The 27,099-nt window shown below is 44.4% G+C and overlaps 1 protein-coding gene across 2 annotated transcripts; it reads right to left on the bottom strand.

Annotated features, from left to right (window-relative positions):
* Positions 1 to 1,692: 1,692 nt before the first annotated feature.
* Positions 1,693 to 26,722, bottom strand: exoc6 (exocyst complex component 6). 2 transcript variants are annotated; one of them, XM_079334045.1, is made up of 23 exons: positions 26,576 to 26,714; positions 19,766 to 19,937; positions 17,553 to 17,600; positions 17,394 to 17,484; positions 16,074 to 16,119; positions 14,857 to 14,910; positions 13,863 to 14,013; positions 13,624 to 13,779; positions 13,434 to 13,502; positions 11,683 to 11,766; positions 11,233 to 11,279; positions 10,498 to 10,618; positions 8,679 to 8,750; positions 8,438 to 8,535; positions 7,617 to 7,722; positions 7,345 to 7,454; positions 7,157 to 7,268; positions 6,933 to 7,067; positions 5,900 to 6,079; positions 5,288 to 5,317; positions 2,399 to 2,540; positions 2,015 to 2,088; positions 1,693 to 1,839 (listed from the first exon to the last, which is right to left on the bottom strand). In XM_079334045.1, exons 1-23 carry the CDS (start codon positions 26,671 to 26,673, stop codon positions 1,708 to 1,710), a joined length of 2,328 nt encoding a protein of 775 aa, XP_079190171.1. In that variant the 5' UTR covers positions 26,674 to 26,714; the 3' UTR covers positions 1,693 to 1,707. The 2 variants fall into 2 exon arrangements, with proteins under 2 accessions (XP_079190171.1, XP_079190170.1); XM_079334044.1 differs by lacking the exon at positions 5,288 to 5,317 and having other exon boundaries at positions 26,576 to 26,722.
* Between the last annotated feature and the right edge of the window lie 377 nt (positions 26,723 to 27,099).

Below are 27,099 nucleotides of genomic sequence, written 5' to 3'. Positions count from 1 at the left end.
TACACGTCGTTGCACCAACACTTCATTGTCCATCCTCAGCACGTCGCGGCGTCAGAGGATAGATGACTCAGCTCAGCTTTTTTAAGAACGCGATAAAGTTGTGAGAGGACGGCGAGCTTCTTTTAATTTCAGAAAGTCAAAGGCGGTCCCTAAAACCTTCTCCAGGTTTGTTTAAAGTCAGTGCATTAGCGTGGCCTCTGTTTCCGAGCGCGGCACACAAATCAAGCTCTCTGAGACGTCGGCGTACTGAGATATGTTTGACTTTCACTCACTCTGAATGCTCGCAGGATAAGGATCTAAAAAGCACATATAGTTTAGAAATCAGCCGCCGGAAGATAAAAGGGAAAAGTTCAGGATGACCTCTGTGTAACCTCGGCCTGTGGATGACTCCTCTTTACCTAAGGCTAGGATTAACATGTCAGCCAAGCAGCCTGGATAAAAAGGTGTGTGATGATCTGAACCGCAGGGAAATTAGCTCGACGGAAAAATAAAGAACAAACAAAAATCATCTTTAACATCTCCACCTCAGAGTAAAGTCTCCCTTCACTGTGGATTTTCAGTATAAATGTAGTGACGGCAGATGAAGCCGTGTGGGCGAAACACAAAGTTCAATGAAATATAAAGATGGAGTTTCTCACCTGTGCTGTTTTTACGAATGGGTTTATTCTTTCTCAAAGCTGACGTATAAATAATAACAACGGCAGATATCGAGAAGTGGGAAGTGGCTAACGCAGGAGTGACCTCAAATGTGAAGTGACACACACACACACACACACACACAAGTTAAAGACACAACAAAAGAAAATGAGCAATATTGAAATAAAAAAAATAAAAACTGTTGTAAGACAATGTAAAACGTTGATATAACAGAAGTCCCGCCTCTGACGAGGGGAACAGCCAATCATAGTCCAGGATGTGGACTAACCCTGGTCCTCCGGCTCCAAGTTCAGCTTCGGTGAACTCTGTGCTTCCCTGTCAACAAGAAGCTGATACTGTACGATCGGCAGCAATACCAGGAAGTTGTCTTGGACTTTGGGGGAATTTGAGGTCCAAGACAAATTTCTCCAAAATGACAAAAAAAAAAAAAAAAGTGTTCCACATCCGATCGAACGTCTCCAAACAAAGAAAGAAAATAAACGATTTGTACGTCACTCAGCACTTTTCTTTTTCTGAACTTATTGCTGTATAATCTGATGGCAGATGAGATACGATCTGATGAATGGTGAAAAAGTCTTTTACATTTGTAAAACTTCACATCACATAAAAAGAGTTTTTCGTTTGGACGCACTGCCTCAGAACTCCTCCATTTCTCCATGCACCACGTCCCTAATCTTTACATTTCTTTTTTCATGATTTAAAACCACAGCTGGGATGACAACATGCACAACTTCCTGACCTCTGTTAAAAATCTTCATTTTCATTTTTTGTCCGTCTTTCAGCGAGTTCCCTGAGTGCGAGTGTGACCTGGACTGGAGGGCAGAGCCAAGCCTCCCTCAGGCTCAGATTAACAGGTCAACACAGAAACGAGTTAATGAGACCCAGCAACACTTTACATACCTCTGGTGTTTACTACAGAGAAGGGGGCAGACGCTGGGTATTTCTCTTAAGCAGGTGAACTACAGGACAAGTGAAAGTTGAAAAGGTCACACGGGGCATGGCAGGGAAATAAAACACTGTGCTGAGATGGAAATCTTTAAGCTACAGAAACTAGCTTGGAAGTTTGAAATGATTGAGTGCAGAGATCTGGGAACGACATGCCGGAGAGGAGCCACAGGTCGGACCTGAACCCGGGATAACCGGCCTCTGTGTATATGACCTAACAGGTACAATCAATCCACTCTGAAGAAGAAGAAGAGTGATTCTGTTGTTCGGGGTGAAGGAGTCTTTGATCATCGACTACTAGTCGGGAAAAGTGCGAGCCGATCACATCTGATCACTGGAGATAAATAATCGTGCCCGTATGTTTGTGCACACAGATCATCTGTTGCACGCTGTGTGCTGAGAGAAAGTTTACCTGTCGTAAGTCGATGAAGGCCAGCTGGAGCGTGTCTCCTTGAAAGCCGGGGACCGGCTCAGAACTGGCAAACACTGAGAAGAAGAAAGAAAACACCAGCAGACAAAAAATCACTTTACAGAAGTAAGACCAAATCCTGAGGCATGCACCACCATGACACAGAGTGCAGCCGCCAACATCACCTGCTTCCCCCTCGTTTTCCCATCATGCATTACACGCAGCTGTTATGTTTGCATGCTGGGAAACTGCCAGCGCCAATTTTCGACCTCTGAGCATTTTTAGATTTATTTTAAATCCAATCTTCTCAGGTTCAGATGAACAAGTCGCTGATGGAATTGTTTTCTCTGCAGCCGTGAGCGCAGACAAAGAAATGCTTGTACTCACATTCACACTGAATGACATCTAAGTTGAACTGCTGAATGGCCCCCATACTGATCTGCTTGAGCTCTGTGTCCAGCAGCATCTGCATCAGCGATGTGGAAAGATGCTTGCAGGCTGACATACAAGCCGTCTGCGCCACTTTACCCTGCAGAGCGAAGGACAGCGAGAAGGAGGAGAGAGAGAGGAGGAAGACAGGTGACAGAGGAAAGGAGGAAGGACAGGTTTAAGAGTGTGGGGAGGACAAACGAAGGCAGGAAGACAGAGACGGGTAACGTGAATGAAAAGGAGGAGCGAGCGTGCACAGAGAGGGACGGGGAATAAGAGAGGTTTTGAAAACACAAAAAGGACGAGAGGAAAGGTTTAAAGGGGGAAAGAAAAGAGGAAGATTTTTGGGAAGTGGATAAAGAGGACATAAAGATTTGGGGGGAAAAAGAGCAAGAAGTTAAAAAGGTGTCAGCGCCATCTTTAAGATTCATAAACAGAGAAACAGGTGAGCTGTGTGTAGAGTATCTGAGGCACACAGCAGGTCCATAATCTACCCCAGGGGTCATGACCTTGCGTTCTGACAGCACTACAGCTTCTGAGCCCTTCAGAGACGGATCGGGCCGAGTCGTGCACAGCTTCTGCCAGACATCAGATTCTTAATATCAATCAGGGCTACGTGACGGCTGGATCTGTATGCCGCTCACGCTACAAGGTCATCCGTTTGAGTCAGGAGCGACCTCGCAGTTGTTTCGGGAAGGAGGAATCGGACCTCCAATCGGCCCGACAGTGTGAGCCACGATCACTGACGGTGTTTTCACACATGCACAACATGCTCAGGGCGAGCTGCAGACTCTTTATCCTGCAGGCTGCGTAACACGGATCCACTTTAACGCATCGACAACACTGACACAAATCAGTAACAGTCAATGACACTGACGAAGAACGAATGGGGTTTTAAATCCCCCCCATCGTGTGTTCAACGCTAAACATCACACATGAAAATCACAGATATCCCAAAGCATGCAGGAAGGGCACGACAGGGAACACAAACGAACACGGCATCAAGTTTTAAACGGGAACAATCGTAACACACGCGAGGCTGGCTGGGCGACTTTTGTGGCGAGATCCGTTTTTATCTCGTTCCTCTGAAACTCACGAGAGGTTCTTCGAGCGGCCGGTTTTAAAGTCAGAATGGATCCCAGTTAATCCCAGTCAGTGTTTGTGGGGTCATGCACAAACACACCTCTCAAACACAGGGATGATGTGGCGACCCCTCAAAGATCTATTGAAATGACCCCAGTGAGACCAAATACAACTGACGATCAAACAAACTGATTCAAATGTTTGGACATTTAAAGTGAATCTGGTGTTCAGACGGTCCGTGTATCTAACATACAGTATATAATGTTTATATGAATATCGGGGACATTTACACATTATATACACGGTGTCTTTGTTCGAGGTCCACAGCATCCCGTCATGCTGACATTAAACCGGCACACTGAAAGTGTTCGGATTAAGAAGGATCCATTCGATGGCGAGCAGGTGTCACATCTCCACTGACGGCCGCCGTCATCTTACCTCACACAAACTGCAGACTCGACATAAACACACACACACACACACACACACACACACACACACACACACACACACACACACACACACACACACACACACACACACACACACACACACACACACACACACACACACACACACACACACACACACACACACACACACACACACACACACACACACACACACACACACTGATGTGCCACAAAAGTTCCAGCTCAAACGAAACACAGAAAATATTTAGTTTTTGTCCTTTTGTCCATCTAAACTTGGTTGTTGTTAAATTATTATTATTGGGTTCGTAGCTTCATGAGTTGCCCGCCCGCTCTGACTGAAGGTCAAATTCACACATTGTGCAGATTGTGAATGTGAAGTTTTCTTCGGTGCGTTCAGCTCCTGTTCTGGTGTCTGATTGTGACGCGGCGCGGTTCTGTCCACGTTCAGATGTGGAGCGGAGGAAGAGGAAGGACACGGACTCTCCAGACGTGATTCAACTGTCAACGTTCATAACGAGGCGTTCTGTTGGAACTGCTGGAAGGAAAACTAAGAGCAGTTAGCGAGTACTCTGAGGAGAGCTCACTGCCAGTGGTTTTTAGCTCTCATTGTGAATGTCTTATTTTTTTTTTGTAAACTTCATCATCATCAAAAAATGGCGGACAAAAGTTTTGGAGGAAGTGTGTAAACATGATTGATATAACATGGGTTTTTTTTTTTTTTTTTTATGGGACGAAAAAAAAAAAAAACTCGGTGCGCCTTCAGTCACATTAACAGGAATATGTGGCCTACGTTACAAATAATATCACAATGCAGCTGTTTGATGAAGATGGATTCAATAAATTCTGCTTCATGAAATCTGCTAAAAAGGTTAAACGCAGCTTTAATGTATTCGTTGGTTGTTGAGTTCATCTTGTGACGTGGTGAGGAGGAAAATGAGGCTTTCACTTGTAAAAAAAATAAAATAATAATAATTAAAAAAAAGAAACGAAACCCTCCAGACTCCTCATTTCACTTCCAATAACTCAGCTAGAGAAGCTCACAGGGTTTTTTTTTGAAGTGGAAATCACAAACAAATAATCCTAAGTGACTGAAGTATTTTTTTTTAAAAGAGGACGAGATGAGAAAAAACGCTTTGTAAAGCATCTTCAGTTCATTAGTGGACTTTCCTCGTCCGCCTGGAGGATTTACCATCCATCGATCTCACAGCTCCGGGTAACAACCAGAGCCGACAACAACCCCGAGACGTGGAGCTTCCCAGAGTCAGACAACAGCATGCGTTTCATCTCCACTCGGCCTAAAGTATTGTAACAGCCAGGCAGTAATACTCACCGACATCGATGCATGGTCATTGTTGTTATTCTGAGCAGAGACACCCCCAAACCAACCAAAAATGGAAGAGGGGGAGGGAAAGAGGGAAAGGAAAGGAAAAGAAATGTGCCAACAATAAATGGACAGGAGGAGGTAAATTCAGCTAGAGATATCTTGCATGCTTGACAAGTCAAAATAAATTAAGAAGTAAAACTGCTAGTGAAAGAAATCAGTCACAGAGCGGTTAATCAGGAGGGGGGGGGGGGGGGGGGGGAAGTACAAGGGACGTTCTTAAAAACAAAAACAAAAGTCATTCAAGACACGACAAGAAGATGTGGAGAAGGAGAGGAGGAGGTGGAGCAACGAAGATGTCTCACTCTTTAAATCTGACATCGATGTGTTCAACGATGCAGTGATAGCCCAACATGCATATGGACACACACACACACACACACACACACACACACACATTAGAACTTTAATATGAGCAGTGTAGCAGCTCTCAGACAGGGATGTGATGAAAAACAAACTGATGGCGCCACAAACAAATCCAAGAGAACAGCGACCCACGGGGCGAGTGACGGCGTGGGGGAGTGGTTAACAGACGAGGTGGGGCTGGTGGGTGTGACTCACCGGGAGATGTGTGAAGACCTGAAAAGTAGAGCGCAGGAAGTTGATGAGGTCCATGAGGTAACCAGAGGCCCGGCCGTCCGACTCCGACATGCCCCACTCGTAGTCGGCCAGCTGGATGAACTCGTCGATCTTCTGGTTGAGTTTGGTGTAAATCTCTCCTTCCGCAGCGTGACGAGCATCCTGGGAAATAATCATGTTTCATAATAAGCTGCTTCGACGGACTCAACACTGATCTCACCGGAGGAACAGAGACTGAAGTTTATAATTAGAACAAGTGGAGACGGAGAGGAAATGGACTTTTCCCGTTAATGAGTGAATCATGCTTCGGCTGAAACGGGGCGACTGTGTCTCGTCTGAGTGATCTCACATGTTCCTTTTTTAAATCTTAAAAAGTAATATTTTACGAGACACAAACACGGAGCGAGCGTGGTTGATCACATGATCGTGGCGCTGGCAGACATCTTGGTTATCAGACACATTGAGGCTGTGTTTCTACCTGACCTTATTCAGAATATTTACATGGCAGCGATCCTCCTGCTGCTGCACGCTCAAGACTGGGAGCATCAGAATCAATTAAGCCCTGATTATTGGTTTTAAAATAAGAGATCCGTACAGGGTCCATACTTTTCTAGTGCCCTTCTGACGGGATGCCAAGCGTGCCGATCTGACCCCACAGGGACGCAGCTATCTCCATCTGGTTTACCGTACCGAACTGGACTGTACCAAATTGGACTGCTTTGGGGGAAACGGGGCTTTAGACGTCGTACTTCAGTGTTTCAGGTTTGCAAAATGTAGACGAGAAGACGTCTGAAGATCCACTGGGAAGCAACAGCTAAGTTTCAACACTTCACATTTCATTTGTATTTTTAACCTTTTTGTCTCTGTAGCCGTTAGCGAACTAGCATTAGCATTGGTTTGGAATTTACAGCTGATTTTGGCAGTAATGAAACGGCATCACCATAGCAACAATCTGAATACAAAAACACCACGAAAGAAAGACCTGCAGAGAGTGGACATAATGTCCACAGGTTACCTTGAAGGTGGACAAGCCGTAGAGTCTGGTGGTGTGGACGGTTTCGGGGGAGACGTTGGTGATGTTTGTGATGAACTCCTCCAGGTACCTGCAGGCCTGCTCCAGGTGCGTGGTGTTGATGATGATCTGCACGAGCTGCAGGAGCAGGGTTACAGCGTTAGTGTCAGACAGTGGTGGTGCATGATGTTTGTGGTCAGGAGCGGCGGCGGCGGCGCGGCTCGTACCTCGGTTAGTCCGATGTGAGGTTTTTTGATGAGGTTCTGCAGACAGCTGCTGAGCGTTCTGGTCAGTAACAGGTTGGTTGATTTTCTCAACATGTCGTCGATCTCCGTTGAGCTGGACACAAAAAAACCCCATCAGGTCAGCGTCATGAGTCTAAGCTCAACATCATAAACACTGAACAGCAACCGACCTGCGGTGTAGTGACTCGGAGAACTTGAGGCTGGCGTAGATGAACTCTTTGACCTGTGTGTAGATCTGAGGGACGGACTGAGACATGGGCAGCTTCTTCGGAAAGTCCTGCTGCTTGCACAAACACACACACACACACACACACACACACACACACACACACACACACACACACACACACACACAAACATACAGTCAATAACCTGTCGTGTAAGATTCATCACATTTGAGTAATTATTACGGCTTATTACGACGAGATAGAGTTTTTTTTACCTTCTCGATCTCGGCATCGTGAAACGGAAAGCGGCTGACTACATGTTTATACTCCTCCTCGGTCTCCACTGGGATTGGACTGTAGTTGTCCAGCTCAAAGATCTCCCTGTGAGAAAAAAACAAAGCAGCTTACACAAAGCTTGTTCGTCATTGAACTAAGAAAGTTGAGAAATTTTAAAAAAACTCAGACTTTAAAGGCCTTCAAATAAACGTCCACAAACGTGCTAGAAGGAGCGCTAGTTAAAAACACAGCAGCGCACGTCTCTCTGCTCGGCTCTCAGTCAACATTAACTCAGACAGAGTGTGAAATCCACAGGTCCCTTCACCGTCTGAGCTACACAATAAAATCTGTTTCAGACGGGGGCGAGAGCCATGTCAGCGAGCATCACTCCGCTGAACACCTTCTTCTGGATTATGAGCGATAACACAGAGGGAACATTAGAAAATCCCTTTTTACAGTCTTTCAAGCATCCGAGTGGTCAGTGACCATTTCTGCTCCAGCACCGTTCTTTAAAGTTTGGCCATCTAAAAAATGAAAATAAGGACTCTATTTTTTCTTGTTTGATTGTTACCAATATTGTCTTGAAGTTTTAGGATTGTGGTATCCTGACGAACCACTTGGACTTATCGTAAGTTTTGGATTCTTGCACCCGGGCGAGCGGGTGGGGGCCATGAAAAGTGAGAGATGGAGAGAGAAAGTGAAGGAGCGTGCACTCTCTCTCTCTCTCTCTCAAAAAATAAAGAAAGACTGGTTGCTTGGACGGCCTGCTCAGGTGTCGTCTTCATGGGGGAAACACTGCTCTTACTGCTACCAAGCTCACCTGAAAACCAGCGCCCACTTCTTCAGCAGAGTCTCATTGTACTGGTCTCTGACCTCGAAGAGCAAGTCGAACAGCCGGTTCACTGGGAACCCATAACCCTGTATACACACACACACACACACACAAAGATGCACACACACACACACACACACACACACACACACACACACGGGAATATGGTGTGTTAACCTGAGCTCTCCTTTAATGTCCAGAGTCCCACGAAGTGCAGCTCCAAACCTACCTGTAGTGTGTCTGCAAAGATCACGATGAGGTTCTTTAGCTCCAGGACCAGGTCTGGGTCTTCACAGTAGGACTAAGGAAATAAAAATAAAATAAGTAAATAAAAAAATCCAGGGGAAATGTGTGCATAACGTTTTAACATCAGTGTATTGTTCTGTGTTCTTCTTCTCTGTCATGGAACGAACGTGTGCGTGCGTCAAGATCATTGGCTGATCTGTATTTGACATTTGACCTCATCTGACCGGAGACTACAAACTTTTCTCTTCAGATATTTTAATTATATTTTGTGCATTGTCCCTGATGCATATAAACTCATAAACAGAAGTAAAAGAGACAGATAGATTAGACCAAAGTGCAAAAATAAAGACAACACTGAAGTGCAAAGTCCTGCAGGCCCCCCGAGTGTCCACTTGAGCAGAGATAACATGTTTGTGGGTCGGCCAAAGACACAGCAGTCGGTGCATCTCTAAAGGGAATGAGTGAAATTGGATTTGCAAACTTGAAATAAAGGAAGTCTGTGGCATGAGCGTCATCTTCTGTATCAAATGTGATATTAAAAATGAGGCTGTAAAAGTGCGGGAGCTGAAGATGCAGATTTGATTGGCTGCTGGCTGTGACGTGGAGCTGGGTGAGAGAGGACCATGTTCCACAGTTGGGTTTGTTAACTACGTAAATAGAAAGCTGGACTTGAAAGGCGTCAGTGAGTGTGGGGAGGAGGGGTCCTCGCCAAGGGTCAATCAACACCAAGAAGGTTTCTCCATTTTTCTGCTGGTGCAAAGTGATTTATGACCCTGAGAGCACAGTAGAGTCCCTCACGCAGACACAGGGATCCTGCCAACACGGGAGTGTGTAAATCAACAGAGTAAATGAACACAGGCTGAGATTTGACGTAAAGCAGCGGCGTGTGTGTGTGTGTGTGTGTCTGAGTAAACAAGCAGCTGGAGACTGGACCAAACAATGTACCTGACATGTTCAGACACTTTTATGACGGCACGCCTCACATGCTCCGACGCTGACGATACGCATCACTGTGGTTCTCTTGTGCAGCGTGCACACTCACCACGACGAGCGTGTTTCTGATTCTTTCACTTTAAACAGCATGAGGACGTTTTATTGTTTCCCATATTATTATTTTTTTTTGTAAACAGACTTGGAATCAGAGTTGCTCATGTCATGGATGGCTTCTTGAAGGGATTTGGTGCCGGTGTGCTGCCCCTGCAGTGGCTGTGAGGCCAGGACCCCTGACAGTGTGGAGCTGCCTGTGTCACAGCCCAGCAGAGGGGCTGGAGGCCGGGGGGGAGGGGGGGGGGGGCACACTGGGGGCCTTTGTTAGTGTTCTCACCCCAAGCTGTGCGGCCCATTCTCTGTCCTGTTAGCATAATCCTCTGGGTCATTTACAACTGAGTAGAGCCCAGCGGTCAGGAATATGCCTCCTTAATCTGCTGTTATTGTTGCAATCTGTCTCTCATTAAGGCCCCAATGACCCCCTCTTTGGCCACATGCGTATGTGTGTTTTGACCTCTTCTCCTGAAAGTGACATCATTAGTGTGTTGTGGGTGCACTGACCTCTGTGTGTGTGTGTGTGTGTGTGTGTGTGTGTGTGTGTGTGTGTGTGTGTGTGTGTGTGTGTGTGAGTATCAACCAGTGAAAGACGCTTCTTCCAGGATAAATAGATCCACACAAGGCTCTATTATCTCTATTAACTCTTAACAGTCACCTTCTCATTCACAGTACCCTCCCTGCTGTGTGTGTGTGTGTGTGTGTGTGTGTGTGTGTGTGTGTGTGTGTGTGTGTGTGTGTGTGTGTGTGTGTGAGCCTACAGAGTGCGTGCGGAGCACAGCGATGATCTTGGACAGCGCCATGTTCCACAGCTCATCAGTGTACGCTCTGGTCACCAGCCCCTGCGTTGCATGAAGGATGTGGTCTTCCACTACAAAGAAACTGAAAGCACAAACAGAAACCTTCAACACGTCAGTACTTCTATTACTAACAGCTTAAGAGACGTGGCACCGCGTGCCGAGGGGTGAAACCCTGAAACCCTGATCGATGCGGCACACACACAGCAGCACTGACGCTGTGTGTGTGTGTGCAGGTAACGGTCCAGTAACAGCTGCTGGTGGAGCATCGGGCTCCCCAGTTTGAAGTTGTAGAAATAGGAAGGGTAACCATGACGACAGTGAGGCCGTTCCAAAGGGTATACCTGTCGCCTAACGTTATGATGCGTTAAAGGTCGGCTCAGTCAAACCTCTGCTGGCGGCCGTTTAATACGTCATGACGCGTTCACATGTAAGGTCAAGAAAAACGAAAATGGAGGCTCCGGCAACAACGTGAATACAAACATTTGTGTTGGAGGAGAATTATGATGGTTTTCTTTAAAAATAGGAAGTATCCAGTGTGTTGACACGTGGTCGTTCACACGCCTCTGTGACGACCACGAACACAGTGAAGTGGAACTTCATCATTTCCTCTTCTGTGTTTGCAGGACTTGACGTTTCAGTAAACACACACATGACAGACGGGCTCTAACTAACGTTAACATGAGAGAGACGTCTTACCCAACTATCTGATTGAAGTATCTTCTGTAGCCTTCCACTGTCTCGTGCTGAAAACACACACACACACACACACACACACACACACACACACACACACACACACACACACACACACACACACACACACACACACACACACACACACACACACACACACACACACACACACACACACACACACACACACACACACACACACACACGAGGGATATCAGCGAACATGTTGAATCGTATCGTATTCACATGAGAATAATAAACATGTGGTTTGAATGAGAGCTTCTGTAGAGATCAGCATGTTACACAGAGCAGAATCATAAAGTTGTTATTCCAAGATCTTCATCTCATTAACTTAGAGAAATGTTGTTTTCTCATGTGAATGCGACATGCTTCTGTAGAATCTGGTTCTTTGAATTGCCATGAAGACACACAGAGTGTTTGTGTGCTGCTCACCATGTTGGCCTGTGGCTGCAGGACGAGCCGCGCCTGTTTCTTTCTCTGCTTCCTGTAGTAGTTCTCGAACGTTTCCCGATCTCCCTGCAGACACACAAACACACCGCTGACTTTAACTAACTCCTCTGAAAGACGCCAACAGAGTGAGGGGCCCGTGTATCAAGCTCTGGCTGTGTGTGCATGAAGCGCTCCACGTCCAGCCGGTCTCCGTGACAACAGTCTGTTGACATCGCCCGATGTATGAGCGACACAGCGGCGTCACTTTTCACTGCATGTTTAATATTTGAGATTGTTTTTCTCCCCAGCTGACACGGAGCAAAGACGAGGATGTGAGTACGAGACACGAGCCGTACGGGGCGAAAATAAAAGAGCGCTGTGATGTCATCAACAACTTTCGAAAAAGATTTTTTACAACTTGAGCGCTCGAAGCGGCCACTTAAAAAGAGCGCTTGTAAAAAAAAAATAATACGCTGAATGTTACGCTTTTCATCTCGCCGGCTGCTGCTCTGTAACGATTGAAGACAACTGAAAAAAAACAAAAACCTGTAGATGGACACGGGGCCGAAGAGTCCGTTATGACAGAAATAAAAACAAGAAATAAAGTGAAATGAAAACTATCTGAAAGTCAGAGAAACACTCTTTGAGTTATTCCATCATGCTGCTTCTTTCTTTTAAGAAATGCCTCCATGTAATGATGCAAATAAGGATTATTTTTGTTCTCTTAAAAGAACGTGTAGCAACAGCGCCCTCCACAGGACGAGATGCTGCAATATAATGGAAGCAGATCAAACTGCAATGATGAAGAGACGAGCCGAGTTTAACCAACTGAGACGCTTTTAGAAACTTCATGTTGAGAAAAAGCTCTGAACGCTGAAGAGACGAGGAAATACTATATATATATATATATATATATATATATAGAGAGAGAGAGAGAGAGAGAGAGAGAGAGAGTGAGAGAGAGAGAGTCCATGTATCAGACATAAATGTAAGTTCAGTTTAATATCAGTTCAAATGTTTTCTCATCAGTGCCAAATGAAAGAAAAAAAAATCTACAACACATAAAATGTTAAAAATGAATTCTTGGGTGTTAATAAATGTTCTTATTATAAAGTCACATCTCAGCGGAGCAAAGCGTGGATTTAATTAGTAATAAAGATACTTCTTTAAATAAAGAGTCTTTTAGGTAACTTTGTATATTTATTCAGGTTCCTTAAAGTCGTTTTATTAAAGTCCGGCTTTAGAGGCAGGGTTGGTGATTTCCTCCAGATACACTTTCTTTGTTTTGAGATTTTGGTAGAAATTGTCTTTAGGTCCTGAAAGAAATGAATAACTCAGGTGCTCTGAAAAAGGAATAAAGAAAATCCATCATCTGTATCGGTCTGTGAAAACTTCGACCAATGTCTGCCACGAGGTACCAATCTGATGAACCAATCACACGCCTCCCTGTCTCCCTGCTCGTGCACGAGCCCACACTCGAAGCATGAGCCGAAGCCCGCTTCTGCACCAATGGCGCTCGTGCATGTAAGTAAGGGGGCGTGGCTTTAGAAGGAGAGCACACGTAATGCTACTTTCAAAATCATGCTAATTTTCCAAATATGACGAACCCGGCCTTTAAGCACTCGTGGTTTAACGGTGAAGAGCAGAGGTCAGCGAACAGGTAATTTATTCATCACATATAAGATGTTTAAATGTTAAACTTGTTGCCATGCTCTCATAGGGAGCAGTACGTGTTTGTGTGCAGGGTTACCTACCAGCACTGTGTAAATGTGTAAACATCTGTAGACAGGTGAGAAGTCCACCAGGTCCTGAGCTGTTAGGATCTGTCGGACGAGGAACACGAGAACATTTAAACAGCAGCCACAAAGAAAATCGACCAATGAGAAGACAGAAACTGCCTTTATTAACGGAGCGCTAAGAAAGGTTCATCCAGCGTTTCCTCACCTCTTCATCGGCTTCGTCCTCCTCTCCTGAGTCGTCCTCGATCATGAGCCCGTTGTGAGTGTGAGTCCGCCCGTTGAGCGAGTACATCGGCTTGGTGTAGTGGCCCGTGCTGGCCTGTTTGGCCACAGCGCTGTTAAAGGTTCTGTGCTGCTGAGCCTGAGAGGACAAACGGACAGCTTAACGAGCTGATTGACGCCGTTTGGACGTCTGTTGCAGGATTGGATAAGAACACCTCGTACCTGTCTCATGGCGGTCTCTCCAACCTTGTCCGAGTGTTTCCTGATGCTCTCCAGGAAGTCCTTGAGGTCGGACATGGAGATCTCCTTGATCTCCTCTCGGAGTCTGGGCAGGTTTTCAGCCATGATCTGACAGAACCTGTAGTGACTCACCCTGCAGGAGAGAGAGGAGCGTTTCAAAGAGCAGTCTATGAATAAAGAAAGAACACAGCAGCCAGAATCAATCTATCCATCGGTTCGATGCTACTCACAGCCCAGAAAACAACACCGTCACACACACTCTGCTCATTTAGAAACACTGACATCATGGTTTAAGACATCGCTCCTGTTTCTGTCCTCACATTAAGCTGCTTAAAACCAAATCTGTGAGACTAAAAACCCTCCCGCAGAGCTCATTTTAATACAAGCCTCGTTCCTAAAAAACACACCGTGAACACTGTTCAAAATGAAAATAAAAACAGCATGTGATGATCGGCAAATTACTAAAATCCAATGAGATGTCAAAGATTGGAAGTTAGAGATGTCATCGTTTTTTAAAATTAAAAAATTAAAGAACACAGGTAACAAAATACTATAAAAAGGAGTGAAATGTAAAAAAAAAAGGTTTTTTTTTGTTTTATTAAGATTTATTTTTGAGCCTTTATTTGAGAGCTGGAGATGGAAATCAGGGAGAGAGAAAGTGGGGAAGGGAAAAGAGCCACAGGTGGGATTCAAACCTGGTCTGCCCATGTTGAGGACTCTAGCCTCCATATATGAGACGTGCGTACTAACCACTGTGCCACCAGCGCCACACAGTTAATCAGGCTTTAGTGCATTTGCTTTGTTTTTAATGGTGTTCTGTTTTTTATTTACATTTACACCACATCCCAAACTTTCATGAAAAGTGTTCACACGTTGTGTGACAGGTGTGGTTGATTGTCGAGTCCTTGCTGATGTAAAATATCTGTTTGAGTCCAAGCTGAAACACATCGTCTCGTCTGATCCTTGAAAAACGTACCTGGGGATGTAGACCTTCTCCAGCTGCTCCATAGTTTTCAGTGCAGCGTAATATCTGCAGAGACAAAACAACGAAGACGGTGTTTTATGGTGTCTTACCAGGTCGACTGAACAAGGTGCAAACAGTGACAAAATAAAACACCAGAGCACGTAATGCTCCGTAAGAAGTGACTGGATTAAAGACTGGTGATTTAAACATGAGGCGGGACAGTGCTTTCCCCCCCTGACAGGGTAATTACAGAGCAACATGTCTGCCTTCTGCTTTGCATTCAGTACTGTGGGATGTCTTATCCTCAATGCCTATTCAGCCACCTACGTACGTAATAAAGATTCTGAGGTCTTTCATAGTTTGCACACAACAAAAGGGTTCAGCGTGGGGTCAGTGTGCTGAGCTCCCATCATTAGGCGGATAGGCAGGCTGTGAAGGGATCTAATTGGTCGGTCAGTGAGTGTAAAATGTGTTGTATACACATGAACAGAAGACGGCCTGGTGAACTGTACAGTGAAAAGGTTTGTCAGAGTGCCGGGCACCGAAAGCTGCAAGTGGCAGGACAGCGAGGAGGATGTGACCTGGGCACCAGCACATACAGCACAGATTTTAAAAAAAAAGCTGCATTAGTGCCATACGAAGCCGGTCTAATTTATAGGATGTGTACGTACTCGGTCATTAGTCAGTATGGTCTAATTGCCTTGGATTGGCTGTGGGCTGTGAAAGAGCTGCAGAGAGGCGGCCTTGTTGTGAACAAGGGCACACTGAGGGTCAATTGTCCTGCCAGTGAATGGCCGCTTCCTTTGGTACACAGTAATGAACAAGAAAGGGTCATTATTTTCCTGTTCAAAGTGAAGCCCCCCCCCCCCCCCCCCCTCCAGTCCCCCCCCCCATACAGACAGGCATGTCATTTACTGCCAAACATGAAGTTCATGGGGTAAAAATGAAGTCCAATCAAAGCAGCACAGCGGTGGCTGAGCTCAGGAGTCAGCGCGGCTGCGATCAGGTTTTTTACCAATTAATTTGATAGGACATCAGTGATTGGTTGAACACTTTTATTGGCATTTAATGTCACTGATTTCCTGTTTGCAAAGCAGCATCTCGCTTTTTTACAATTTCACAACAACAAAAGTTGTCCTTTTTTTTTTTTTTTTTAACCTTTGGACATCTTGAAGTTAGTGTTTAATAATATGAGTTAAACTTCAGGCAGACGGTGATGAAACATGTACCTTTTGGACTCCAGCTGCTCCTTCAGTTTGCTGTACATTTCCAGCACTGCAGACGGAGACACGAGGATCAGTTACAAACACTCACAGCTTCGTTAGGTTAAACACACAGCAGCACACCGGGCTCCACTTTAGCTTACACACTCGATGACTCCATCATTAGTGCCAAGGACTGTCAGGTCCAAACAGTATATCTAATAAGTCTTGAATTATTTAAGTTCAAAATGACGATGCACGAACAAAGAGCTCCAAATGTGAGTTTTCATTGAAAATCATCGTCTCGTTATCCTTTCAAAGTAAACGCTCTGAACGACCTTAGACATCTTTTCATTGAGCTACATGGACTCTTACTTCCACCCACGAGATGCACTCCCCCCCCAGTATTTTATTGTTATTTTGTTTTTATAACATCAACGCAAACAACAAAAACAAACAAACATATATTAACTGGTTTTAACAGTTTTCAGACCATAAACACACATAATTTATCCACACATTACGCACATTCACATACTCACACACCTTTTTAGACAATAAATAAAGTTTTTACAAATACAAAAATAAATAAAATAAGATAATTCTACAAGGTCTGTTCAGGTGAAGCCTTAAATGTTCTTATATGGTTCCCAGAGCTGACACTAGATGCACTTTGTCTCCCTCATTGGGTCATAATCCCAATTTTTTTTTTTATTGAAAAACTAAATAAAATATATAGAAGAAAAAAATAAATCCTAATTTTAAAGAAAAATCGTTCAATTAATAAACCTTGTGGGGGGCGAGTGAGAGTGAAAAGACGTCTCTATGTTAGCTAACACCAGCAGGGTTGGTTTCGGGCTGACTGACGCACCGTTAGCCAACAGGATCTTTAAACCCTCAAGGTTCAAACAGACGGTGCTGGAAAGAGCTGCAAATAAACTTTACCGAGCGCACTCACACAGGAAGACAGTTTTAAGATTTATTACCTCAGGAAGACCGACAAAATAAGACTTGCATGCAGGTGCGATGTGTTTATTGCTTCCAGTTGAAAAACTGCATTCACACAGGTGAACACTTCATAAACACTTGAATTAAAGGGATACTTCACCCATTTACATGAAGCTGTGTATCATTAGAAACATGGTAGTAGTGTTGAATGGTCGTGAATCCAGCCCTTATTTTGCCCTGAGACGAGAAACTTGTTTTTCTTTGCTTGAAAGTTTTCTTCATGTGATGCAAAAAGCGTCATATTGCATTCAACACTACTACCATGTTTCTAATGATACACAGCTTCATGCAAAAGGGTGAAGTATCCCTTTAAGCTAACCGTCCGTGCTGCAGTGTTACCTGGTATACAGAGCTGCAGCTTCTCCACTGTGGTGGCCATGTTCCTCTGCTGGATGCGACAGCGAATCACCTCCTCCGTCTGAGCGGTCACCTGAGAAACAGCAGGGTTTAAAGCAGCCGACGAACAAACTCTCAGCACGCACGCAAACGTGAACTCACCTCCCGTCCGGCCTCCTGCAGTCTTCGGTTAGTGTCTGTGACCTGACCCTGTCGAGACAAACACAGACGCTCATTAAGGTTCCACTTGGTCCGATGCAGACATCAAGTCTTTACTCAAAAGTTGAGCAAATATTCAGAGAGCTTGAAGAAAGCCAAAAGACGTTGAAGGTCTTTGGTGACCATCTGGACTCAAGGTGTGATGACGTTTTATGCACGGGAGGTAACTGATCCCAGACCTGCAGAAATGTGAACGCAGGCTAGCGGGGGACAAACGTGAGCAACTGCACGATACTGGTAAAATGGGCCTCGTGTGAGTGGGCCCCTCAGTCTGTCACTTTGGATTTCCACAGCATCTTTTGTACGTCTGAGTTTGTCTCCTGACGCTCCACTCTGACAGATCGTCACGCTGTGAGGGACACGTGGAAGATAAGCACCTCTGACATTTCCACCACAGTTTCAGGATTGCCTGTGTGGAAACAGCAAGAGACTTACACTTTGACTGATTCTTTTTTTTTTAATTTCTTTTATTTTTAGCTTATTTGTGATTTTGCACCACAGATAAATTAGCTAAAAGCTAATTAGCATCTGTTGTACATGAGGACTGCGTCGACAGAAAAGAAAGAAAATGCAATAAAAACCGCAGAGCCAGATCTCTAAAGCTGCAGCTTGTTGAAGACAAAACTCAAAATCACAGCCCAAGTTTGACAGAGTAGATCTTCAATAGTGCGTTGGAAATCTTCAGTAAGGGGTCGAAGTGGCGAATGTGGTTCAGTTTGTTCAGTTTCTCCAAAAGGGGCCCTTCACATGCTTTTAAAAGCATTTTGGAGAGGTTTAAATACCTTGGTCTTGGATCAGCTAACATGCTGTCACATGTCTATCCATCCCTCTCCTCCGTCTGCTCCCCCACTTCATGCCCTCGCGTTTCCCTCTCTACCTCCCTCGCTGCAGCTGCTCAGCCTTGAAATCAGCTCATTGTCCATGAAGGGGCCGGGACAAAAGCAGGCAAATTCAGATTAACCAGGCAGCAGGGACCTGAACCCGTCATTGGTGCACTGGGCCTTTCATGGGGTTTAATGGCTTGTGACAGGCTCTTTCTCACAGATTCAGTGACAAACTTCTCGATTCTGGATGAGGATTTTTGAACTCTCGGCTCTTGTCACACAGCTGAGAGCCATGACCCAAATGACCAGTCGGCTTTTTGATGACAATCCTTTCAACAGGGAAGCTTCCAAACAAGCCGACTACATAATCACCCTCTCTCTCTCTTTTTTTTCATGAGTCACGGATGCATCACCGCAGGCGGATTTTGGGAGGTCTCATGTCTATGAAACATAAAGATCCAAAAGGATGAAGCACACACTCACTCAGTACGTTTACATGAACAGTTACAGTCTGGCACACAGGTGTCACCATGCACCTACGATTTAACAACCACGACTTTGTCCCTTTATGGGTCCAAACATGTGTGAGCTCGCTCCTGCACTCTGTGGAGCGTGTGCAGAACGAACACGCCGGTTTGTAGCCAGCGGAGGCGTGTGACACGTTAGCGTTGGGCTAACATGCTGTAAATGTGACTGTATGAGGGTCAATGAGAGGACGAATCATAATGTCACCATGTGACGTAAGTCGGCGCTGTAATCCTGGAAACAAAGAAAACGACAAACTTGCTGCAAAAAGAGGAACACAAAAGGACACGAACAGGAAACATCTTTCAACAATCGAACCTGATGTTGGTCAATAAACTCGTGTGGCCACAGACTCATTTACATGCACAATTAAGTTTCCCATATTCACCTTTAAATCAGCAGAAGCAGGTACAAGTACAACGTCTGTTTTTTTTTTTTTCTCCCACCTTTTTTAAATTTTATTCTATAAGCTTTATTTCTACACATAGTCAGCCTTTCTATTATAGAAGTGGAGTTTAGTGTAAGCAGGTGGAGATTACATATCAACCCGGAAAGGTAAAAACAAAAACAACTTTCTTCCATTGTCATAGAAGAAGGACAGGAAGAGACGACGCACGACAACATACAAACAAAAACAACGACTCTGGAAACGTGTCGATAGTCCAAACTAGCTCGACAGCAGCCTGTATGTTAATAATGTGAAAGATCACATGTATGTTATAAGGGAAACATAAAACAGGAAGGACGCCACCCCTGGAGTTTAGCTGCAGCGTTGAAGGCTAACGAGGATCGCCTCCTCCTCCTTACCATCAGCTTCTCGGCATCAGCGCGGACTTTGAGCAGCTCCGTGATGGCGTCCACAAAACCTTGGTGGTGGAAATTGCACATCTTCTCGATCTCGCGGTCGTGGTTCCTTATCCTGGCGTCCAGCTTTTCCATGAAGCGTTTGTGGGCGTTGGGCTGGTCATCGTAAATAGACCTGACACGGAGAGAGGAGAGAGGAGACGTTTTAAAGATGTTGGAACAGGTCACACAGAGGTTACTGCTGATCAATTAATCAATCACTGTGAAGAATTTAACCAATTCAACATTTATTAACAGAAGGAGGAGGGCGTCGCGGGCTTCCTGTTCCAACTGTGCTGCTTTAATGGTTTCAATAAAACACAATGAGAGAGGAAAATCCTGCATTTTGCGCCTCCATAATTATTTATGATTAATCGATTATTGATCGTTAAGCTCAACTGTCGGTTCAGAAAAGTGCAACCCGAGTTACTTCTGTGTGAAACGATGGTCCAGTGTTAAGTTTTTTTATTATCTGCCAACTGCTAGAGTTAAACTACTCTGCAGAATACGAACCATAACTGTAAAAACAAACACACACATGATAATTATCCTTTTTTTAAAAAACTCCTTTTTGAAAGTCAAGGAAACATTTTTGAGCCGTAAACTCAAAAACAGGTCGAGAAGAGAAAAAAAAATAAAAAAGAAAAGAAAAATCAACATGACTGTGCAAGTGGCCAAGGTGACCAGCTGTTTGCACATCTCTGCAAAGAACCCTGCCATGAATCACTACACACACACACACACACACACACACACACACACACACACACACACACACACACACACACACACACACACACACACACACACACACACACACACACACACACACACACACACACACACACACACACACACACACACACACACACACACACACACACACACACACACACACACACACAGGCCTAGCTTCAGCATGCACAGATGGTCGTGTATGCATACTGTATGTGTTCTGTTGAGGCAGAGACTGAAGCAGAAACAGGAAAAGAGGGCAGAGGATGAATCGTGTCATCGTGTAATCTGAGTCTATAAAAATGTGTGAACGTCCGTTTATACAGGAGCTTTTTATACGGACGTTTGTTTCTTCACAACAGGAAGTTTTGGTATGAAAATAAAACGAGGAATGAAAAATAAACATGTCCAACAGCTACTTTCTATCAGGTCCAAATCGTCTCGTCTTCTGGACCCAAAGCAACATCAGAGGTCAAAACTCCCATTCATACTCAGGCTCAGTGTCTCGCCCAAGGACACGTCGGCCATGTTGCTGCAGGACCTGGGGATTGAACCCTCGACCTTCAGTTTGAGAGACGAGCCACAGCCAAGACAGCAACGTTTCACATTCACTGGGTAATCGTTGAACTTCTGTGTTGAATGACTTTGAGGCAGACGAGTGATGAAGAGTCCATCACCAGATCTGAACGCCTGTAACTGTGTCTCTTAGTAAGATGAGAGATGCACCGATGGTACCAGACGACACAGCGGATCATTAATGTAATTCCGACAGCGAGCACGACAAACGCCTGTTTCAGAGAAGAGCTTCGTTACTGAGCAGACGACGTCACCGTCGGACTCGTTTTCATCCTCATACGTGAGCGAAGACGCCTCACACAAGAAGAAGTCGTGAAACAAACATCAGAATCTGCAATCGGATAAACTGGAACGTCCATCGGTTCTGATATCTGCCATGATTTACCCAATCGATGCATCAGATGGCATAAAGCACGGATGGCGTGCATCGTGCGAGTAAACTGATCGGGGTTGAGGGTTATCGGGCGGAAGTATTCACCTTTTGGTCGAAGTGATTTGTGAAAGTGAAGTTGAGCAGTGACTGAGAAACGGACGCTCAGGAGGATCAATAATGGGTCTTTTTTACTGATACTCATTTAAAGAGCGAAGACGGCTCATGAGATTCACAGTGTCCCTGAAAGGCAGCTTGTGGGTGACGGGCGCCATCCTGTGGCGTTTAGACGAGGGGTGGATCTTCTCTTCTCGGTTTGGCTGCATCTCAAACAGGTTCAAAGAAATGTTTAGGTCTTCTTATTGGAGCTCTCTGTCATTACTTCCTGTTTCCCAATCAATTATTGTTTTTTTATGATGCATCAATAATGTTGTTTAATTAACGCTGCACCGTTTTGAATGAATACTCGTTTCAGGCAGATGTGAGAAACATCCATCCAGCAGGGCGCAGTATGCCTGACTGACTGTCTGTGAGCTGTTCACCTGCAGCACAGTGTAGGAACAGCGCCATCTAGTGACAGAGAAGTGAAATGCAACATTCATAGACGAACCAGAGAAATGTTTGGATTTGTGAACATCTCACATGTTGAGTTTGAAAACAAACTGTGTGGATTTAAGTATCTGATGGAGAGGGTGATAACATTAACTAAAAATATTTACCTGTTGGACATGAACACACACATAATACACACTCATGCAAGAAGTGTAGATTCCCCCTCTTCCAACCACAGCAGCCTCCGATCACTCCTTTTTTTTTAGCCAAGAAATACGGAGGGGAAAATGAGGGCGGGACGCACAACCATTAAAAAAACCACCCCAGGTTTCTAAAGGATGCAAAGCTTCATGCAGATGAGTGAAGAATCACTTTAACGTCAGGAGAACGCCAAATAGAGCAACAGGAAATTCAGCCAGTCTCACAGACGACTGAAGTACGCACTAAATCCTGAAAATACTTTGAATCCAAAATCGACCCAAACAATCCCGGCCCCCGAGTACGTGTGCTCTCCCGCTTTAGTCACAAACTGTGGCGCTCTCAGTTTTGACAATTTGCATTTCTATGCAAGTGAGTGTAAAAGCCCTCAGAGTCTCTTTAAACAATACGAGAGCTCCATTGTCTCCATCCTGTGCTGGGAAAACTGGAAAGCAGAAGCGTCCTCCATCAGTTGATTTACTGTCAATCAATGAAACTGTCAAAGGTTTAGGTGAAGGTAGACAAAGACGTGTAGAATCTGTGGGCAGATAAACGTTCATGTATCTAAACACAGGTGCAGCCAGACGCACGCCAGCTCATTTACATGAAACACAGCAACACTGGACTGATAAGACACAACGATCACTGCTTTAAAGCGACGACGCTGTCAGCGAGCGTTTACAGCAGAGAGTCCAATTTAACATCAAAATAATCATTCTTAAAAGCGTCTGTGTAATTTGATCGTTTTCCCCTCAGTTCAACTTTCTGCTTCCGATTAGTCAACACAAATACTGACACAGCCGACAAACCTCGATACGACCTCTGTGGCCGACGACTGGAGACTTCTTTTGTTTAACAAATTAGACGCCGCGTCACGAGCCAAACTCATTTTCATCTCCACTTTAGCAGTTTGACGTCAGCTCAATTTCCAGCAAGCAAGTGGTGCTATATCCCCATCATCTTCATTATCATCATCATCATCATCATCATCATCATCACCACCATCATCATCATCATCATCATTTATTTATTTAAATCCTCGGAAGACACATCGAGAGAGAACGCTCATTTGCAATGGTGCCGAAGTAGAAGATACAGATAAAACAAGCAAGAAATAAAACAGGAAGTCCGTTTAAAAAAATATACTAAAATAGAGTAAAAGAAATACGTTAACAATTTAAAATGTTAAAAGCAAAAACAGCTCAAATAAATCAGGTCAGAAATTAGAATTTTTAATTGTCCAAATGTTATGAATGTGTAGATCTTAAAACATCTCTGAAGCACGAGGACGTTCATTAATGTTTCATAAAGTAAAAGCCGTCTTTCATGTTTGTGTTCTGTGAGGACTGAACCAGATAACGACGCCATCAGCAGCAGAAGATGTTTTAAAGCTGCACAGAAAGTCACGACGTGTTCATAGATTATTTCTGTGACGTAACGACACGTCTCGGCTGTAAGTCTTCGAGCGGCGGCGGTGCTGAAATGTGACCATCGCTGCCCATTTATCTTTTTTTTACTCGTCTCAAAATAAATCATTCATTTTCTTTGGTAAAATTCTGGCTCCTCTCGTCTTTTGCCGTTACCCACGAGCAAGGTCATGACAATAGCTGGTGCATTATTTATTGTCGTTTACTGTTTCAGGTTATTATATATGTCAAGGAGGAGAGACAGCGGCCATTATTGTAACACCTGTCTTATATTCTGCTACTGGATGCACTGATTTCCCCTCGGGATCAATAAAGTATCCATCTTATCTATTCTGTCCAATAAATGTTGATCATTATTTCAATGAGCAATATTTTTGCACGTAAATAAAATGTTGTTCCACTTCACCAACGCTGCTACAACTCCAACCTCGGGGAAACATAACTGTGTAATATTTATTTTGACAACAATCTAATAATCTTCCAAACATGTTTGTCGGCTGTCGGGTGGACGGGTTGATCTCTGACGACTTTTAAAGAAGATCGTGGTTCAGAAAAGGTTCCTGGCTGAGCACATGCAGACCGGACGTGATGCAGCACAGTAAAGATCAGCCTCTGTGTGTGTGTGTGTGTGTGTGTGTGTGTGTGTGTGTGTGTGTTTGTGTGTGTGTGAGGTTCCTCTTTCCTGTTATTAATAATCGAGACCAGGTGGACGTGCTGAAACAAACAGGTCACCATCTTCCTGTTTCCTACCAGGCCGAGCCAGACTCGAGAGTCCTCCTCGACGACTTGCAGCCGATTGCTGATTTGTACGGATTCCTACACGGATAAATTTGGTGTGAAATACATTTTAACTGCTGCTGAATCTTAAAAAGAAAAGCTGCAGTGAAATGTGACGTGAGGAGGCAGCGTGATAATCGTGCGATTCTGCATGGATGCCAGGGAGAGAACATAAACAGGACTTTTCATCGAGGCTGCTGCAACGTGAGGGAGCAAAGCTAGCTCTGGTCGAACATTAAAAAGACACCAACTCCTGTGTGATGGAAATCCAACCTGTGAGGAAGCTCGCTGCTGTGCTGCATGAGAACAGTGACATCGTTAATTAAAGGAGTCCTGTCCAGTCAACCGTTTCAATTAATCACATTTAAATATAGAAATACTCGTTACAGCATCACCTTGGTCTTAATATGCTACACCCTGACCTGAGTAAAACTGAACTGACTTTTTAAAAGAAGGCGTGTCAGTAAATATGTCATTAATATGTCAGCCAATAACAGCGTCGCCTGAAGACTGAACAACGAGTTTGCTAACGCGCACACTCGTATCCTAGGTTACAGGGTTTAAAGCTGCGGAGCATCCTGGCCTCGTCGAGGGTCCACGAACACTCGCTTGGGACGTGCAGAAGTTTCTTTCCTTCGCTGTGGTTGATATCATTTCAAACGGTGGAAAAGGCGCTTCGCCATCGACGACCTCGGAGGCGCAGACGCCCCTGTGCCGAGTTCTTAGTCTTCCTTTAATTTATTAGAGGACAGGTTAATATAATAATGTAATTTGCAATATTTGTATTATTTTGAATTTAAAATTAGAATTTTGCATTTGAATTTATGTATTTATTTACGTTTTTTATATTTGTCACTTTTAGAAACATTGCGAGTTTAGAGCAAGTCTGTGTAATTATATGCTGCGTTTGATCCCGCTGTCATAAAGCGCAGCTAAGTGTTGTAAAATTGCCATGTGGGTACAAGAGGATGCGTAAACATTAATACGAGCAGGACGAGGAGCATCAGTTTATCTAACCGTCATTGTTAGGGTAAAAACAAATTTAAAAATAAGTTAAAACAATAGTAAACGTTCTGGTTGGACACTTTGGATAAAACAATCAACTATATAAATAATAAATAATAAATAAAAGGGTTTTTAAAAGCTGTTCTTGTACCTGTTGGTGAGATCAAATAAATAATTTCCTGCATAATTAAAATACACTCAGCTGTGATGTGCAGGAGGGTTCAGAGTGTATGCATCATAACCACTAGGCCAGCGGATCAGGTGTGTTGGTAGCTTTGGTTGTTTTACTTTGTTGGTTTATTCTGTGTTTTAAATGTGCTATAAATACAGTTATTATAGGAGAGACAGGCTTGCAGAGTTAGGTGAGGTTACCCTCAGGGCAAACTTCTTTCACTGGCTTCTCCTGGTATGCTGCAGGACAACCAGCGCCTCCAGGCACGTCTGCAAGACAGGTGTGTGTGTGTGTGTGTGTGTGTGTGTGTGAGAGAGAGAGAGAGATACAGGATGAGACACTCAGGTGAAGTTAGGTAAACAATAACTGCTGCAGCTTGTCACAGTGACTGCATGCAGTATGTAGGAGATGATTAGCTCGAGCAGCTGGACTTCCTGTTTCACTGCAGCTATTTGTGCAACCACAAGGAAACACCTGAGGGGGGGGCTCAAGATGACGCATCAAACAGTGGTACAACAGACTGTCAGCTTGATTTTTAACATTTCACCTGCTTTAACAACTAGCCTACATGGTTAGCATGTAGGCTAGCATCAGCTGTCTAATGACAACAAGATGTGGGATCCCCCACAGCCACACCCACAGAGGATGTTTCGGTAACATATGACAGGTCACCAGCCGTCAAATCAACACACTGGCTCTGTAAAATCCCCCACACAGCCGCAGCTGTACTGTATCTGCAGCTGGAAACAGTAAACAGTGTTCAATGTTTGGCCCGTTAGCTAGCCGCACGAGCTAGGCTAATGCTTCATCTCTGCACCGAGTTGTTGCTACAGTTAGCTCACCGGTAGCTCAGCTAGCCCGTGAGACAAAAGGTCCGGTAACGATGGTAACGCAGACAGAAAAAAAAACCCACACAGACATTATTATTAATACACGTATTCATACGGTGCATCTATTCTTACCGAAGTGTTGGACCGACACAAGCCGTGTCCGTGCTCTCTATTTCCTGTAAAATCCGCTCGTGCTCCGTTATACACTCCAGGCTTTCAGTCTCCGCCATGATTGTTGTGTGTGTGTGTGTGAGACTGTAGGTCAGTCTGAGGTCTGTCCGCTAGAGGGCGCACTACAACAGTCATACAGCTGATCACAGTTAGACTTCTGCCTCCTATTAACAATGTTCACGTTTATTTATACAGTTTTTTTGTGGTAAATTTAGATAAATAGATTTATTTTATTGATCCCAACCTTCAATATTGTTGTGTTACAGCAGCAAGTTATCGGAGCAAATAAAACAATATAAAGAATAAATCCTTCCATGCCAAGTGGTCCAATGTTAGAAATCTGCCCCACCTCACCAACTCAGATTCTGATGAAACTCGGTATACAAGTTGGTACTTGGCTGATATGAACATGTGCGCATTTTTAGCTCTGTAGGCGGTATAGTTCCTGAGATACAGTACTCCCATTTTTACCCCCAAACAGTGGA

This window comes from Symphodus melops (genome assembly GCF_947650265.1).
Source record: "Symphodus melops genome assembly, chromosome: 21".
Lineage (NCBI taxonomy): Eukaryota > Metazoa > Chordata > Actinopteri > Labriformes > Labridae > Symphodus > Symphodus melops.
Note: the sequence above shows the minus strand (reverse complement) of the source record. Positions and strands in the feature narration are given on the sequence as shown.

Excerpts from the sequence above, each read along its gene's own strand:
- exoc6 (XM_079334045.1), bottom strand. The coding sequence starts at position 26,673 with ATGGCGGAGACTGAAAGCCTGGAGTGTATAACGGAGCACGAGCGGATT. Across the intron at positions 8,751-10,497 it reads CTGTGCTCCGCACGCACTCT|TCCTACTGTGAAGACCCAGA; the intron begins GTAGGCTCACAC and ends TTATTTCCTTAG. Across the intron at positions 2,089-2,398 it reads AGATGTCATTCAGTGTGAAT|TGTTTGCCAGTTCTGAGCCG; the intron begins GTGAGTACAAGC and ends TCTTCTTCTCAG.